This window comes from Nyctibius grandis, chromosome 2 (genome assembly GCF_013368605.1).
Source record: "Nyctibius grandis isolate bNycGra1 chromosome 2, bNycGra1.pri, whole genome shotgun sequence".
Classification (NCBI taxonomy): domain Eukaryota; kingdom Metazoa; phylum Chordata; class Aves; order Nyctibiiformes; family Nyctibiidae; genus Nyctibius; species Nyctibius grandis.
In genome coordinates this window covers 67045093-67060072 of record NC_090659.1, presented here as the reverse complement: position 1 = coordinate 67060072, position 14980 = coordinate 67045093, and the positions used below count along the sequence as shown (strand labels likewise).

The following is a 14980-nucleotide window of genomic DNA, read 5'->3' as shown; positions in this document are numbered from 1 at the left end:
CTGGCCTCCATGCACGTCAGTCACCCTATGGCTTCATGTAGCAGCTGAGAATGTGGTTTCCAGGCTTGGGCAAGGAGCTGTGGTCTGTGTGCAGGCGGGAAGGGAGTGATCACCAGTGCGTAACCATTCAGATCCACTGAACCTATTGTTTAGCTGCTCTTTTAGTTCTGGGTTAATCTGTTTTCAGAGTTAAAAAAAAAATGAAGTTATAACGTGTGCAGAATTGTGAATGTTTAAAATTCCAAAAAGGAGAAGAAACATGACAGCAAAGTCCTTACCACCCCTTCCTCCAAACTCAAGTCTGGGAAACATTGTGCATTGGGTCACACATTCCACTTGCCCAAGGAATGAGTTTCTGAGGCTGCACAGTGAAACAGCTGTCAGACCAGTAACTGTTTGGACAGAAGTGAATCCGAAGTGCACATCTGGAAGGGCCTTATCCCATCCTCCTGGCCAGACTGTTCATCAGTAGTGGAAGGTTCTTGGCTTCAGCATTTCTCAGTGACATCTCTAAATGCTGTGGGGCTGGATCCTGATACTCAGGCACAATGCAAAGGAAAAACAGGCTGGAGGGAGAGTAACATAACCCCCACAGCACAGGCCAGGCAAGCTGGGATGGGACGGAGGGGCAGCCACCACAGTCAGAGGTGCTTTCAGTAGCTAGCTTAGCCCAGACTCCCCTCCTCGTGGCTACGAGCTCTGCTGGAAACCTGTCACCTCCTGACAGTGGGTGTCTACGTCCCCTTTTCACCCTAACCCTTCCCTGGTGCAGGAGCGTGCTTCGGGGTTGCAGTGCATCACGCGTAGCTTAGAAGGATTTGTATGTCAGCATGAAGCGGAATCTGCCTCAGTCCTCAAGTAGCCTTTCCCTTCCCTCCTTTTCCTCTGCACAGACTTACGTGGCTAAGCTGGATCCCATTCCCTGTGACTGGGAACATGGTAACTTCCTCACTCCATCCTCAGGCGGGGGACTCGGAAGACACAGAAAAGGGCAGATCTGGCTTCCCGTTTTCCCTGAAGCGTTTGTGAGCAGAACCGATAACCCTGTCGAGATACGTGTAGTGATAACATGTTGCTCTCCTCAAAGTGATAGGGCAGGACTGGGAAGCTACTAGAACTGTTTTTGTTGTCCCAGGGACAGGTGACTCTGCTCCACATAGCTGGAGAGGATATGCCTCACAGAGCAGTTCGCCTTCTACAGAAATGGTTTTTTTGTCACATCAGAAACCTCAGAGTTTTGCCAGACTTCTTGTCCAGAGAGACTGCTCAGGTCCACCAGAGGATCAGAGGCAAAACGAGGGGATAAGAAATCAGGGTACCACCATGCTGGTTGCTGGGGCACTCCTGTGGGGTGCAGGAGAAGGTTTTCCTTCTTCACAAGCAGTGTCGTAGGAGTCAGGAGTGATCCAGAGATGGTTCCCGCTTGCCCTTGTTTTGTTTTTCATCACAGAGTGGTCTTGAACTGTGCCCCCTGGATTGCCGTAGGGTGGCACGGCAGCGGGGCTGCCCCAATGGCTTTCAGGTCATCACTCCACACGAGTACCCACCAGAGAAAATTGCATGCGATGCCGTTCCACCTTTATGCATTCCTATACAAGAAATCTGGGCAGCCATCGTGAAGGGCTCGGCACCACGTTCTGTATGCAAGCAAAACTATTCTTGCTGTCTATGGGACTTAAAATCATTTTGGGTTTACTTTTGTGCACTACTGGGCATAGGTGGAAACTTAGTGGTGAAACCACCTCCCCAAAAGAGGACGTACCAGTTACTGTGTTTCCAATGGTGGATCCGATGACTTTTTGAAAGAAAGAGCTGAACAAAAGTTTACTTAGGAGCTAAATGAGGGTATTAGAGCTTAGTAAAACATACAAAAGCAACGGGTGTGTACTTTTCAAGGGAATCTGTGCTGTATCTGTAAGGCAACCTCTTACACTTCACATGATGCGACTGCAAGATGCCACTGGAGGCATTTATTGTGAAAGTGACAGTCCCCAGAACGTTGCATATATTTTTTTTTCTGAGTGTCATATGATGTGAATATATGAATTCCTCCTAACTCTTTGTGAGCATGAGAGGCAAGTGTGGGAGCAGTGAGGCAAGAAAGATGAAGCTCTAACAAGATTAATCTCAATGCAAGACAAAACACATTTGTTTTTTTTAAAAAAAACACCTTGAAATAGGTTTCTCTTGGAATGCTGCTAAACATGACTTTATGAGTAATGCATGCTTGTCTGCTTGTCTGTTTAAAACATACGGCTTTTTGTTGCTTGGGAGCTTCATTTGGTCAGTCAATCTGTCCATGATAAGCTTCCTACAGGAGTTGGTGCAAATACATAGAAAAAATATTTGGAAAGGGGACAGTCTTTGGTCTTTGGTGAAGGAGCGTGAAGAAATAGGCAACTCCCCCTTAAGCTTCTCTGCATTATAAGTCTTGATAAGCAATATAATGTTCTTGCTTTCTAGGAAGCAAAGAAAAAAATATAATTACTCTTACAGCTAAACACTATACATAGTTTTAACCTAGAGTCCAAGCAATAGGAGGCTGGATTTGGTGAAAAGGTTGATTTCACCCTTTCATGCTTCTTAATGCTCCCGTCAACCAGGTGGGACTAACAGAGTCTTCTGCTCTTCCACGTTACTGGTGTAGATTGCGATTTTTTTTTCATATATTTTCTTTTAAAAATGTGTGCCAGTTGGAGGATTGCTGTGGTGAACTGAAACAAGTCCCACTGTGCCTGGCCTGCCCAATTCGGTGAAATATTTAGTGAGGAAGGTTATTCATTCAGCAAAACTGACCAGTCCTCCAGCTCATGCTGTTTATAATTGAAAATGATTTCTGGGCGAGTGGGTTAATTATTTCTTGCTGTCTCACTACCCTCTACCTATTCTAAAACTGTGTATTGACCTTCAGGACCAGCTGAATTTCAGCCGCATGGTTCCTAGCATATGCTGGGTATTTTAGTTGAGGTGAATATTTACTGTTTCTCCTAGGAGGTTCAGACATAAATAAAAGTTTAGAGGACCTCTGGGTAAATATGTTCATGGTTCAGCACTTTAATGTGCCAATTAGCCACTAACAGTGTCAATAAATTGGACCTGTCAAAAATAATAGCTTCTTTGCCAGTCTTCATCTCCCCCTTTACCTGTGTGCTACAAGAAATACATTACACACCACCGAAAGTAGTAAAAGTCAACTTTTCCATGCCTATAGCAAAAACTAACAAAGCAAGACTGCTTTCTTCAGACTTGGGTCTTATGAACTAAGAACCACCTTTTGAAATCTTCATAAAGCCCTTTTCTTACTGACATCCCTCAGGTTTTGCCTGAGTGAAGAACGAGGAGTAAGAACAGGGGATTTGACCCAAAAGCAGAGGTGTACCTATCACCTGAGTTTGAACTGAACTGTTTGGGAGTACAGTTTTATGTCTCCCTGTTGAGGAAATGTTACTCTGCCCAGTTGGATGAGGAAGGTGGTCATCTTGTGTGATTTTAGGTAAGCGCAGTCTTGCTGTTCCCTGTGAGTCACCTTAGGCTCTCCATTTATCATGAATGGAGAAAAGGAGGTTTCTCCAGAGGGCACCTCATCCGGCTGCCATAGGAGTCTACCCTATAGTTCAGACTTCACATACCTAATTGTAACGATAGACACTTCAACAGGCATAAATGACTCTCTCTCTCTTACCTTCCAACGTGAAGTTGTTTCATCGACTGTTGTATTTCTTTAGCAGGTGGGCTACAGAAGCACGTTGCAAATGAGAGGTGTAGATCGATGGCAGTAGGTTGCGTTCGCAGATGTGCAGCGCAGCACCTAAGTTCAGTAGGGCTGATAAAACAGGGTGTTACATGCTACGAGTTGCTGTTTGTGTGCTGCCTGTTGCACAAAGCTGTGGATCAATGGGGTTTTTTGAAAGAGTGTTCAAACGCAGAGTGGTCATCCTGGAGCTGATACGCCTCCAGCAGCGGCTCAACTGGGTGGTGGCAAGGAGAGCAGAAGGTGGCCAAGCATCAGTGGCAGCCGTCTGCAGCTCAAGGACCTGCCAGCCAGACGCAGATTTCTCTTTAATGAATGTATCCAGTCTCTTTTTGGATCCCTGTAACAACCTTTAGCATCCACATACCCCATGGAAAGGAGTTCCACAACTTCGTTACATGAGCAAGCGCATTTTTTGTTTTGAATCTGCTGCCTTCTGTTTTCATTAGATGTTCTTTAGTTCCTGTTTTAATATATTAATTTCCTATATATTAAAGACTTTTATGCAGGGGTTTTTTTTTGTTTATTTGTTGTTATGTAAAATTGGGTGTAACAGGCAGTGAAAACGTGGTTTAGCTCTCAATATTTTCACCCACTGGAGATCAAAGCGAAAAGAATGAATACCCTAATAGTGGAAGTACGGTTGCATTTTAAATGAGATGTAACAACAGGTTATGAAGAAGAACATCTTGTGGTGGTTATTCAGCTGTGTGAGATTGCAGTGTTCCACCCTGTAAGCAGTGATATGAGATTCATAGAGCCTTTCAATTACAAGATATTCTTGGAAGGGAGAAGAGGCCAAGCAACCCGTTGTCCTGCTGAAAGGCCCTGTCCCTGGGAGGTCCAGCTCAGAGCAGCCTCAGCCAGCACGGCAAAATCGTGTGTGTGTGGCTAAAGCCAGCCGCAAGCCATTTGTCCAGGTTTCAGTATGGCAGTGGTTTGTTTTATCTCAAAAGGGCTACTGCTGTCCATGAAGCTGAGCACGTGTTTGACTTACTTGCAGAATGAGGGCCTTCTTGGTGGATCCAGATCAAATCAGTGGCACATCCAGGCAGGCCCAGGACCCCAGCCAGGGTCAGTGCTGCCAACCTGCTGCCACTCGTATTGAATCTGCCACACACACGCACAACAAGACTGACACGTAAGACTTGCTTTGTGCGCACAGAGCGGCTCTGCAACCTGTGACAGCCGCCGCGCAGACCACGTGGAGTTGCTCTTCAAAACCTCAGGGGTACAACCTCTTGCAGATACTGTACCCAGTGCCACGGGATTATTTTTTGCAGCTCTTAATGCCATAGTATGTTTCTTATGAGCTGGGCTCAGGTGGTGATGCCCTGTGAAGGGCATACATCAGCTAGGAGCACGCACTCAATGGTAAGGTGACATTACTCTGGCCAAAGTCTGATTCGGTTTGCGATAGTCAATGCCTAACGCTGCGCAGAGGGAGAGGAGCTACAGCGAAACCCGTTGTGGTCCCAGTTCTCACGTTAGCCTTACTCTTTCTCACCACAGGTTACATCCAAGCCTGCAGAGGACTGATGATCTCTGCCGTCTGCCTGGGCTTCTTCGGTGCCGTTTTTGGACTGGTTGGGATGAAGTGTACAAAAGTTGGAGGCTCCGATCAGACTAAAGCAAAAATAGCCTGTTTAGCTGGACTGATTTTCATACTCTCTGGTAAATATACCTTATTTCTCTGAGTCTGCTTATTTGAAGTCATACCAGAGCTGCTTCTTTTCCACAGAAGTCTGCACACAATTCTCCATGACTTCATTGGCTTCAGGGTCAGGCCCAAAGCTCTTCTGCTGGTTCCACTGAATGGTTTGTCTTATGCTTTTCAGGGTTGTGCTCTATGACTAGTTGTTCCCTGTATGCAAACAGGATTACGTCTGAGTTCTTTGATCCTTCTTTTGTTGCACAAAAGTAAGTACTTTCCTATACCCATAAATCTTTCAAAGAAGTAGACCTTAAGTTTCATACTGCGTACCAGAGCCTGTGTAGACAGAGAGCAGGTGCTTCTCTTGTTGGGCAGAGAAGGAGAGGGGGCTGCAGTTTTATTTAATCATATTTTCCAACTGGAGTAGCCATGTTCTGAAATTTAATGAACAAACGCCTCCCCATACAGTGATTGCTCTGTAATCTTTGTGCCCAGGCTTATCTTGGCTCGGCAGGGTTCTGCCCCACTTGCCGCAGAGCAAATGGGGTTAACCAGGAGTGAAGCTTGTGTTTATGTCAGAGATGCAGCAAAAGGATTTCACAAGACAGGGGTGCTCATTAGGTGCATCATTTGATAGGAGAGGAAGAAAATTGTTTCCTTAAGCTTTTGATAGAAGGTGGTTTCCATAAAGATGTCGAGCACTGCACAATCTTGACTCCTCTTGAAGACAGGTTTCTGCAGGCTCTGGACTTTTTGCTGACAGATTATCAAATCCAGATGACTGAAATTTGGACCATAAACCTTATCATAACCCATGGTGATACAAACACTAGCATAAAGGCTTTGACTATACATGTAATTAAATTTAAGGGAGCGAGTGCTTATAGAATTGCAGGATCCATACCAGAAATAATGAGCATCCCTAAAGACTCCCTTTAAAGCTGTGCAAGTTCTCAAGACCTACAAAGGCAGCAATTCATGAACCAGTGCTTGGATTTTGGATTCACATCTTATCCATCAAGTCTGAAAACATTGGCTGAAAATTATACCATCATAGACTTTCTTGTTTTGGCTTCTTACATAATGTAAAGTTATCTTTAAAGACAAGGATTTCAAGGTTTTCTTGGTGGTGATTCCAGAATATGTCAAGCATTGGGTATAAATTTCCTTGAGATCCAAGTAAGGTCTCAGTAAGGAGCCCTGAGCCTTTCTGTTTCTTCTTGATAGAAAGCAGATAGTCTGAATAAATAACATTAACTGGATCTACGTTTGTGGTAGGGCTGACACTGCTTCTTGAAAACAAGTTCATATTAGTTTGTCCATAATTCTGCTATAGTTTCTGCTTGTTTGATACGGTGAACACAGGATCCAAAGGCCTCCAAGGGAAACAATGATGTGAGGTACTGTGAAGAAAATGGAGCCTGGCTATATAGCTAGAAGTTAATTATTCATCAGGCTTACTGTTCCTAATGAAAAATACCGTGGTTGTTGCCAGAAGTCCCTTTCGTACATTGTATTCCTGTGCTGTTCTACTGCAAAAGAGCGGGCAGACCTCACAGTGGAGTTTTACTGCGAGCAAATCAGAAGTCCAGTTTAAATACTGAAATAAAGGTAGTAAAACATCCTCTGCAGGAATTACCTTTTTCCTGAGCAACCAGCGTAGCTCAGCTGCATGCACACATAATCGCGACAGCAGAGATAAAGGCAGAGAGGAAAGCCAGAAGTTGTAATTTGAGTTGCACACGGCATAGCTCATGCAGTGACCTTGTGTCAGGTTAAGCTAATGGTGGCATTGGACTCCTTTCTCTCTCAACCAATGTAAAATATGTTGGAGTAATGTATTTTGTTGCCTTCTCTGAACTCTTACTTTGATATGCATTGCAGAAGCATTTAATGATATGCTTTGTGGGTATATTGTGTAAATTTGGCATTGGCTCTTCACTGAGAGAGGGTGCTGCTTTGGGTTTCAACCTTTCACCTTTTGCCACACATTTCTCTCCTGAAGTTATTCTGGTGGTGTTAAAGACAGGCTTGAGATACCATTAATGGAAAACGAATGACAGGAGATGTTTAGCATCATGTAAGCCATCAGAATTTCCCTCCAGCCTCCTGCATTTGGCAGAGGTATCCTGAATATGTATGGATGCAGGATGAATCAGAGACCTGCCTAAAGCTGTCTCCCAGGAAACTTCTGGTTTGAGTTTATGTACCTAACTGAGGAATGACAGGCACCATGGGGACACCCTAAAACCCACCTTACTTAGAAAGAAATCTTAGGCTGGACTTCATGTCCTGATGCAATAGTTTGCATTGCCAGTTTAAAACAGCTCCAAAGGAATTGCTTGATCCTACGTAGTAACACGCGCAGAGTCTTGGGGACAGCATGGGATGCTTTGATGCTTGCAGTCAAGATGGATTTTGTTTTTCTTTAGATACCTCTAATAGGAGAAAAATCTGTGCTTCTATTTTGCTGTCTTGCTAACGTTGCTCCCACCGCTTCTCTTAGGAAACTATTTTGTCACTTCACAACTTTTAATAAGACTCTTACAGTCTTTATCCTCTTTGTCGCTTGCCACAGTTTCAACTCCGTAATCATGATCACTCTTACTGATGAATGGTGTTAGTTTATGCAAATTATCTGACTGATTTCCCATTCTTTTTTGCAGAGAATTGTTTCCCTTCAGCCTTCTTTTCTCTGAATTGATCGTGCACAGTTCACACAGGCCCTCTTTCCACTGTCCCACTATTACATTTGAATCTATTTTTCATTTTCCAAGAATCATAAGGATTAGACACTCAAAATGTGTATTTCCCTTGCGTAGTTGTGCTGATTCAGTAGGTAGGTATGTCCTTTACATGTGCCGACATCCAGTCGGCTAATAAAGCTTCCACTGGTTTGCTTGGAAGTTTACTTCATGGTCCTAATGTATGTAACAACTAGAAGATTTTTCTTCTATACTAATACTGTACTTTCTTTCACTGAATTCTGCCTCTCTGGATTACAGCAAAAAATCTGCTTTTAGCCTGCTTGATCAGTGTAGTTGATGGTCGCTTTCAGTTCTCTGCGACTGCAAGTTGAAATCTTGCAGTCCTCAGTGGTCACCACCTCTAAGCCTCTTCATCAGTGTCTGCTCCCCCCTGAGCTGCCAGCAATGTCTAATCAGATTGATTTCACTAATTTGAGACAGTGGATATGCAGCCACAGACTTCGGAGAGTGACTGCTTCAGTTCTTCCAACCAAGAATTATAACAACAGAAGAGTGTGTTTCCTGCGAAGATTTTAATGATAAAGAGGGAAGGGAAGAATAGCAAGTGCAGACATTTCTTCTAAAAAAGCCTATATCCTTTTTTATTTCTTTCTTTTTTCTGGAGGTACCAATGTATGTAAGGGTTTTTTCATAGGGTAAGGGTTTTTTACGTACTGGATTTCGATGGGAGGCTAGGGTTGGCTTCTTAAATGCTGAAGAGATGGATTGGATAAAATCCAGGAGCCATACACAGGTTGATATGCAACTGAAAATTTAAAGTTTTCCTCATAAGCATCAGCGTAAATCAAGGAAGTCTTTTATCTGTTTAAAGATGTGGAGGAAAGACCAATTAGGCCAGCTCTGCAACTCATTAACATAGTGGTGTGGCAGTCACCTGAGAAGGGTCCATATATGCAATCTGTTTCTACATGTTATAGTAACAAATGTTGTTTAAGAAATGCAACCAATACCAAGAACAAAGACTGGACCCCATATCTTCTTTCCCAATTAGTAGGCCACAGTCACGTAACCCTTTTCTACCCAATTAAACCCAATGTAATCTTGATTTCTTTTCTGTACAACTGAAGAGCTTCGGGAAGGGAGATGGTAATTGGTCTTCTTATCTCTCCCACATTAGCCTCTGGCCAACCGTTTAACGTTGTTAGATGGAAATGTGGAAATGAACTTGCGTTTCCCACTTTCTAGGTGAATGGTCTTGGCAAGTAAGTTGTTAACAGCAACAGCCTTCCTGGGTCTCGGTCCAGCTGTGTTTTCCAGCACCGCGGTGGTCTGCGCTGACTTTTGTGGGGAGCCTAACCCTGGTCCGTGTACCTTAGGTGTGCTCTGGCAGTACCTGGGGGGATGGAGGGATTGCCAGGGTGGGACTCACCTCGAATTGGAGTAGGTCACTTTGATCTGCCTTTAGAGCTTGTTAAAGAAGCGCCTTGAGGGTGTGATTCAGCCTGCATGTTTTAGAAGTGTGCTTTGTCTGCATTTCTTGTGTGTTGAGTGTAACGGGATCCTGGGTGATGAGCTCTGATGTAGAGATCAGCTAATCAGAGAACTCCCAGTCCTTGAAGAGACAGAAAACTGCTTAAGTCTTGTGAAAACCATAGCACATGGTTGGAAATACGTGAGTTAGAATTAAAGCTTTTCATGTTTTGCAGATTTTGAAGTCAGTGGGGCTGGGTGCAGAGTTTCCCAGGGTGAAAGGCAGCTGAGCTGTGGTTTCCTGCAGTTTAATTTGGGGGTTGGGTGCCTAAGTCCCACACTGGGTGTAGAGAATGTTTGGGGGAATCTGATCCTTTTTTAGCAAGGGATGATAAATAAAAACTCTGCTTAGGATGATGTGAATGGAAAATGAAGCCTAGAAGTTAGAGCACTAGTGGGGCCACGAAGAGTTGCGTGCAAGCCCTCAAGAAGTGAGCTCTAATGGCTCCATCTCTTTTTGGCAATAGGTCCCTGAGTCAGAAATGACTTGGACCTGGGTGTCCAAAGCATTTTTTTCTCCCTGTATGACTTTTTTTTTTAAAAAAAAAGTCTGTGCTTTACCTCTGTGTGGAATCTCAAGAAAACACGGAAAAGCAATTTTTTGTTCTCCAGCCAGTGCTTACCCCCTTGTGACTTATTATTATAGAAGTCGCTATATCATTTTCTGGGTGTCCAGGCTCACTGGCAATTTTTGAGTGTTTCTACAGTGTCATCTTTGTAAAGATGAGTTTTGTAGAACAGCTTACAGGTGTTTTCAGTTATGTATTTCAGCTAATGTTAAATTAGGATCCGTTCACATGGAAGCAACTACAAAGCCTTTCAGTTGTACAGGCAGGTTGTCAAGCAGAGGCTTTCCTTCGGCTGCCTCACCGGTGCTTATGATACATAAACATCCTTACTACCAAAGGCTGGAACAGCACAGCCACCTGACCAGTAACTGCGGCTGGATGGGGGACGGGGGCCTGTGTTTTCAACACGGGATCCTAAGAGTGAGGAGGAGATAAAAGGTTTCCTCTAGGAGGAACTGGAGCAGAGAAGAAGGAGCAAGAGACACACTTAATAGTGAAGAATATGAGACTCTGGAGATTGTTGGGCCTGCAGTCTAAGAGGTCATCTCCCAGGTGTTTTAAAGAGCTGCACCTCAGGCAAAGAGCTGGGGAGTGGAGCAGACTGGTGGCAGCCATGGCTTGCTGCTTGTCTTGAAGCTCCAGAGCTCAGGTTATGGGTGCTGAACTCGAGCAGGGGGAGAAAAATAATCTCTTCCCCATGCCCTTCTTTTCCTTCATTTACTACTGTTGCTTTAGAAACTTGGACTTACCCTTGTGTGATAACGCTCCTAGAGCACCACCATCTCCTCTTGGAGTCAAACTGAGCCGTTGCTGGCTGCAAACAAAGGGTGGCTGCCTCAGATGGCAGTGGGGACCGTTGCTGGTGGTCCGTAGCTGTGCCCAAGGGCTCGGAGGGGAGCGGTGTCTTTCAGCCTGAATCCAGCAACAGGGACTAGAGAAGCAGAACGTTGCCGGCACATGTGCATGTGTACAGACATATATAACTGCATATGCATGCATATATGTGCATGTCTGTATATGTATATGCATATATTGCGTGTGTGTACATATTGCATATGCATATTATATCCATGTATAAAACCCTCATGTTTTAAGCAGGCTGGAGTGTGGCTAGGGAGGGAGAGAGATCCTGAGAGCCAGAGGGGAGAGTTAAGGAGAGTTGTAGGCAGCAGCTTTAGTTGCCGGCTCAGTGAAAGCCCCAGTCCAGCTTGGGAGCTAACGGGAACAAACCTGAAATGGTCCCAGGGCACAGGAGCTGCGTGCTGGAAACGGGTCAAAGGATCGTGTCACCCCGCAGCCAAGCAATCCAGGAGGAGATGGGGGAAAGCCAGGCACCCCGGCTGGCTGTGCGGGGAGGCAAGCATTGCCAAAGTGTACTGCAGGGACAGAGTTTGCCTACTGAGTAAGAAGGAAATAATGAAAAGAACATGGGTGAATGGCAGAGCTGCTGATTTTGAGATGAATAAGGTGTATGTCAATGGGAAGTTATTCAGGAAAAATAAAATTTAGCTCTTTCATTCTGAAAAGCTGTTAAATTCATGCTCTCTTTTGTTAAACCCATTTATTAACTTCCTATAGGTATGAATTAGGAGCAGCTTTGTTCATTGGATGGGCTGGAGCTTCACTCTGCATAATTGGTGGCAGTATATTCTGCTTCTCAATAGCTGACAACAGTAATTCTCCAAGGTAAAATACAAGTTGTGCTTATTGAAAGAAAACAAAGCTAACGCATTTGTGCCTGCTATGTACGTGTGTGGTTTGATTACTTTTCCAAAACACTTTGTAGTGACGTTCAGAAAAGGATTGTGTGGATGAAAGAAAATAATGAGATTTAAGGATGATGCTCTGTCCATCACTGATGTAATTAAGAAAAGCCATTGACTCAGAACAAATACTTGTGTTCTATATACTGCATAAATTTACTACAGCTGGAGAAGAATGCATTCACTGAGGTAGCAAGAATGGTCAGGTCACCTTACAGATGTGAACAGACAAGTTTATTTAATCTCAAATCATCAAATCAAAAGTGAGAGAGGTGGAGGACAGTGGTGGTGGCAGCAGGACCTCCGGCAGCAGAAGAGGGGCGATAATGAAGAGGCATTGCTGGAGGGAGTAACTGTTCACCTGGCATCTGTCTAAATACTTCATGATTGGGCCCTAATTTACTTGGCTGTGAAGGAGGGATACGAGTTTATATAGAAGTGAATTGCAAAGAGAGATGCCAACGGGGAAATGTCAAAACAGAATGAGACCACACAGGGAAGGAAGGTGTCGCCCCTGAAATTTATAGGTACTTTCCTGTATTTTATTGCTAGTTTTACATTGCTGTAATGCTCGGATGCAGAGATGTTACCTGTCTGTGGGATGAGTTGTAAACGGTTGATTCTCTTTTGTTTTCAGAAGGGGATATGCGTATAATGGAGCCACATCTGTGATGTCCTCTCGTACAAAGGTCCACCACAGTGTCCCCGACAAAACCCCACCGAAGCACTTTGACAAGAACGCTTATGTTTAATTGTACTGTTGGAAGAGTCAAAGCGTTTTAAAAATGGGTTTGTACGTTTCATGCAGAGTGATTCCCCCGCCCCCAACCCCAATGTAATTACCACTAAGACAATGACTTTTTAAGACATTAACTTGCAGCTTTTTAACATATGGATGTAAATTTTATTATATAATATTTTAAAATTGATGTTGGTATTGTAAAGTTTGTACCTGGAAATCATGAGCTGATGTTGCTTTCTTGAAAAAAATAAATGAGGTATTTACCAACTCAGTATTGTCAATTGCTTATGGGAATGGCATTGCACACACCATACTGACGGCCGTGCATCATTGCAGCCCCTTCTGAAAGGGATTCAGTACTGGACTAAACAGCCATACTCTGTGCAGGTCAATATGGGAATGTCTCACCGCTGATTAGCAATGACACTGGAATTGCAGAGCACATCGTAACTGCAGCACCGGAGGACAGTCAGTGGGAATCAGGAGGTTCTGACCTCCTTACCACATTGCCAGGGTGGAAGGACATGTAGCTTTGTCAATTGGGTGCCATAGGAATAAGAAGAGGAAGAGACTGGATGAAGTGAAAATAAGTGTGTGATTTGGGGAGGCAGCAGCAGGTACTGAGAAGAGTCAGGGCCAGTTGTAATGAAAACAGTCACTAGAGAGGGTCTTGCACAGCCTAAGAATACACGCACGAGAAGAACGCGTGTGGGATCTTGAGCGCTCATGTGCACAGCAGGGAGAAAAGACTGAGCGAGGCTGCAGCCTGCGGGGAGTTTTGTAGCAGGCAAGGCAAGGCAAGGCTGGGAGCCGGTTCCTACATTCTGCATTCGGTTTGTGCCGCTGGGCTCCTGCCCTGCTGCGGCCCTTGCCACCCCTGCTGCTGACAAGTCACTTCCAGGGGGTTGGGAAGGTGCAGGGTGCTGGGACATCTTTGGCTCCCAAATGGCTCCAAGACCCTGGGTTACAAAAGGGAAGGAAAAACCTCAGGCAATACCAGCTGGCCTGCTCTGCCAATGACATTCACAGAATCACAGAATCAACCAGGTTGGAAGAGACCTCTGGGATCATCGAGTCCAACCATTGCCCTGACACCACCCTGTCAACTAGACCATGGCACTAAGTGCCATGTCCAGTCTTTTCTTAAACACATCCAGAGGTGGTGACTCCACCACCTCCCTGGGCAGCCCAAGGGCTGACCAAAGGGCTGACCAAATAAAAGCAGGCAAAGACTTAACAGCACTTTTTAGATAATCCTGAATTAGTCACAACAGTTCAAAAATTCAGCTAGTACTTCTTTTTTTCCTCACCCTTCTCTAGAAATGTGATGGCTTTTGAGGGAATATTTCTACAATGAGTCAATAAATGAGATCAGAGATTATGAATAACCACAAAACACTTTCTAGACCGAGACCCTAAAATTGGACACAAACTCAGGTCTGTCTTGAGGTGTCAAGTGATGGACTCTCAGAGTTTCATTTTGGAACAAGGATGTAAATATAAAAAAATGAATAGTCCCATTTATTAATGCACAGTATGATAGAAAAGGTTTTGTATCCGATACCATCTAAAACACATCAGAACTACAAAGCCATTCAAGGTTCTTCTTATTGTACTTTATTTTTGTATTTCATTTAAGTCAAAACACCACTGTGTTTTTTTAAGAAGGCGCCCAATATGGACAAAAAGAAATATGAAAGTACGTGCGCAATAGCAGGTCAGTACTTGACATTTGAAATTTTTTTCCAATTTTTGTGCTTTTATGTTAAGACTCAACTCTAATAAAAAAAACAACTTCCCAAAATAGGAAGCATTTAATAATAACTAGTTTTATAGCTGAGGCCTTTTTTTCCTTTCATTTGGTGTTTATTGTAAACCATGTTAGAAACTTAACATTTTAATACATGGAAATATTTTATTTAAAATGTTCACAATTTTATGTCAAGTTTATGATAAAAAACAAGAAAATGTGCATTTAAAATTTTATAAAGTAATACTCTGAAGTAAATTCTGTTCATTGGTTAACAGGCTTTCTTGCCAGACCAGTTTAAATCTTTAATGTAAATATTAGAGGCAAAATCTTCACCTCAGTGAAATCAAAGAGACTTTCACCCTTGAGTTCACAAGAAAGAAGCATTAACTCTCAGTTTCCAAATAGACATGGCCAGGAATGTGTGTGTGAATATGCTCATTTCAAATTCAGGACTGAGAGACAAGAGCTCTGTAAACAGTATTCCTTTTTATTACACGACCAATATGAGAA

The 14980-nt window shown here is 43.8% G+C and overlaps 1 protein-coding gene across 3 annotated transcripts in view; it reads left to right on the top strand.

Annotated features, from left to right (window-relative positions):
- Positions 1 to 12727, top strand: part of CLDN10 (claudin 10) — a 62671-nt gene extending 49944 nt beyond the window's left edge. For 2 of the 3 annotated variants that reach the window (XM_068395279.1, XM_068395276.1), the window contains exons 2-5: positions 5264 to 5425; positions 5590 to 5671; positions 11791 to 11898; positions 12613 to 12727. In XM_068395279.1, coding sequence (XP_068251380.1) covers positions 5264 to 5425; positions 5590 to 5671; positions 11791 to 11898; positions 12613 to 12727 — 467 coding nt within the window. The remainder of the gene's footprint in view (positions 1 to 5263; positions 5426 to 5589; positions 5672 to 11790; positions 11899 to 12612) is intronic. The other variant, XM_068395278.1, reaches the window with a different exon arrangement.
- The last annotated feature ends 2253 nt before the right edge of the window (positions 12728 to 14980 follow it).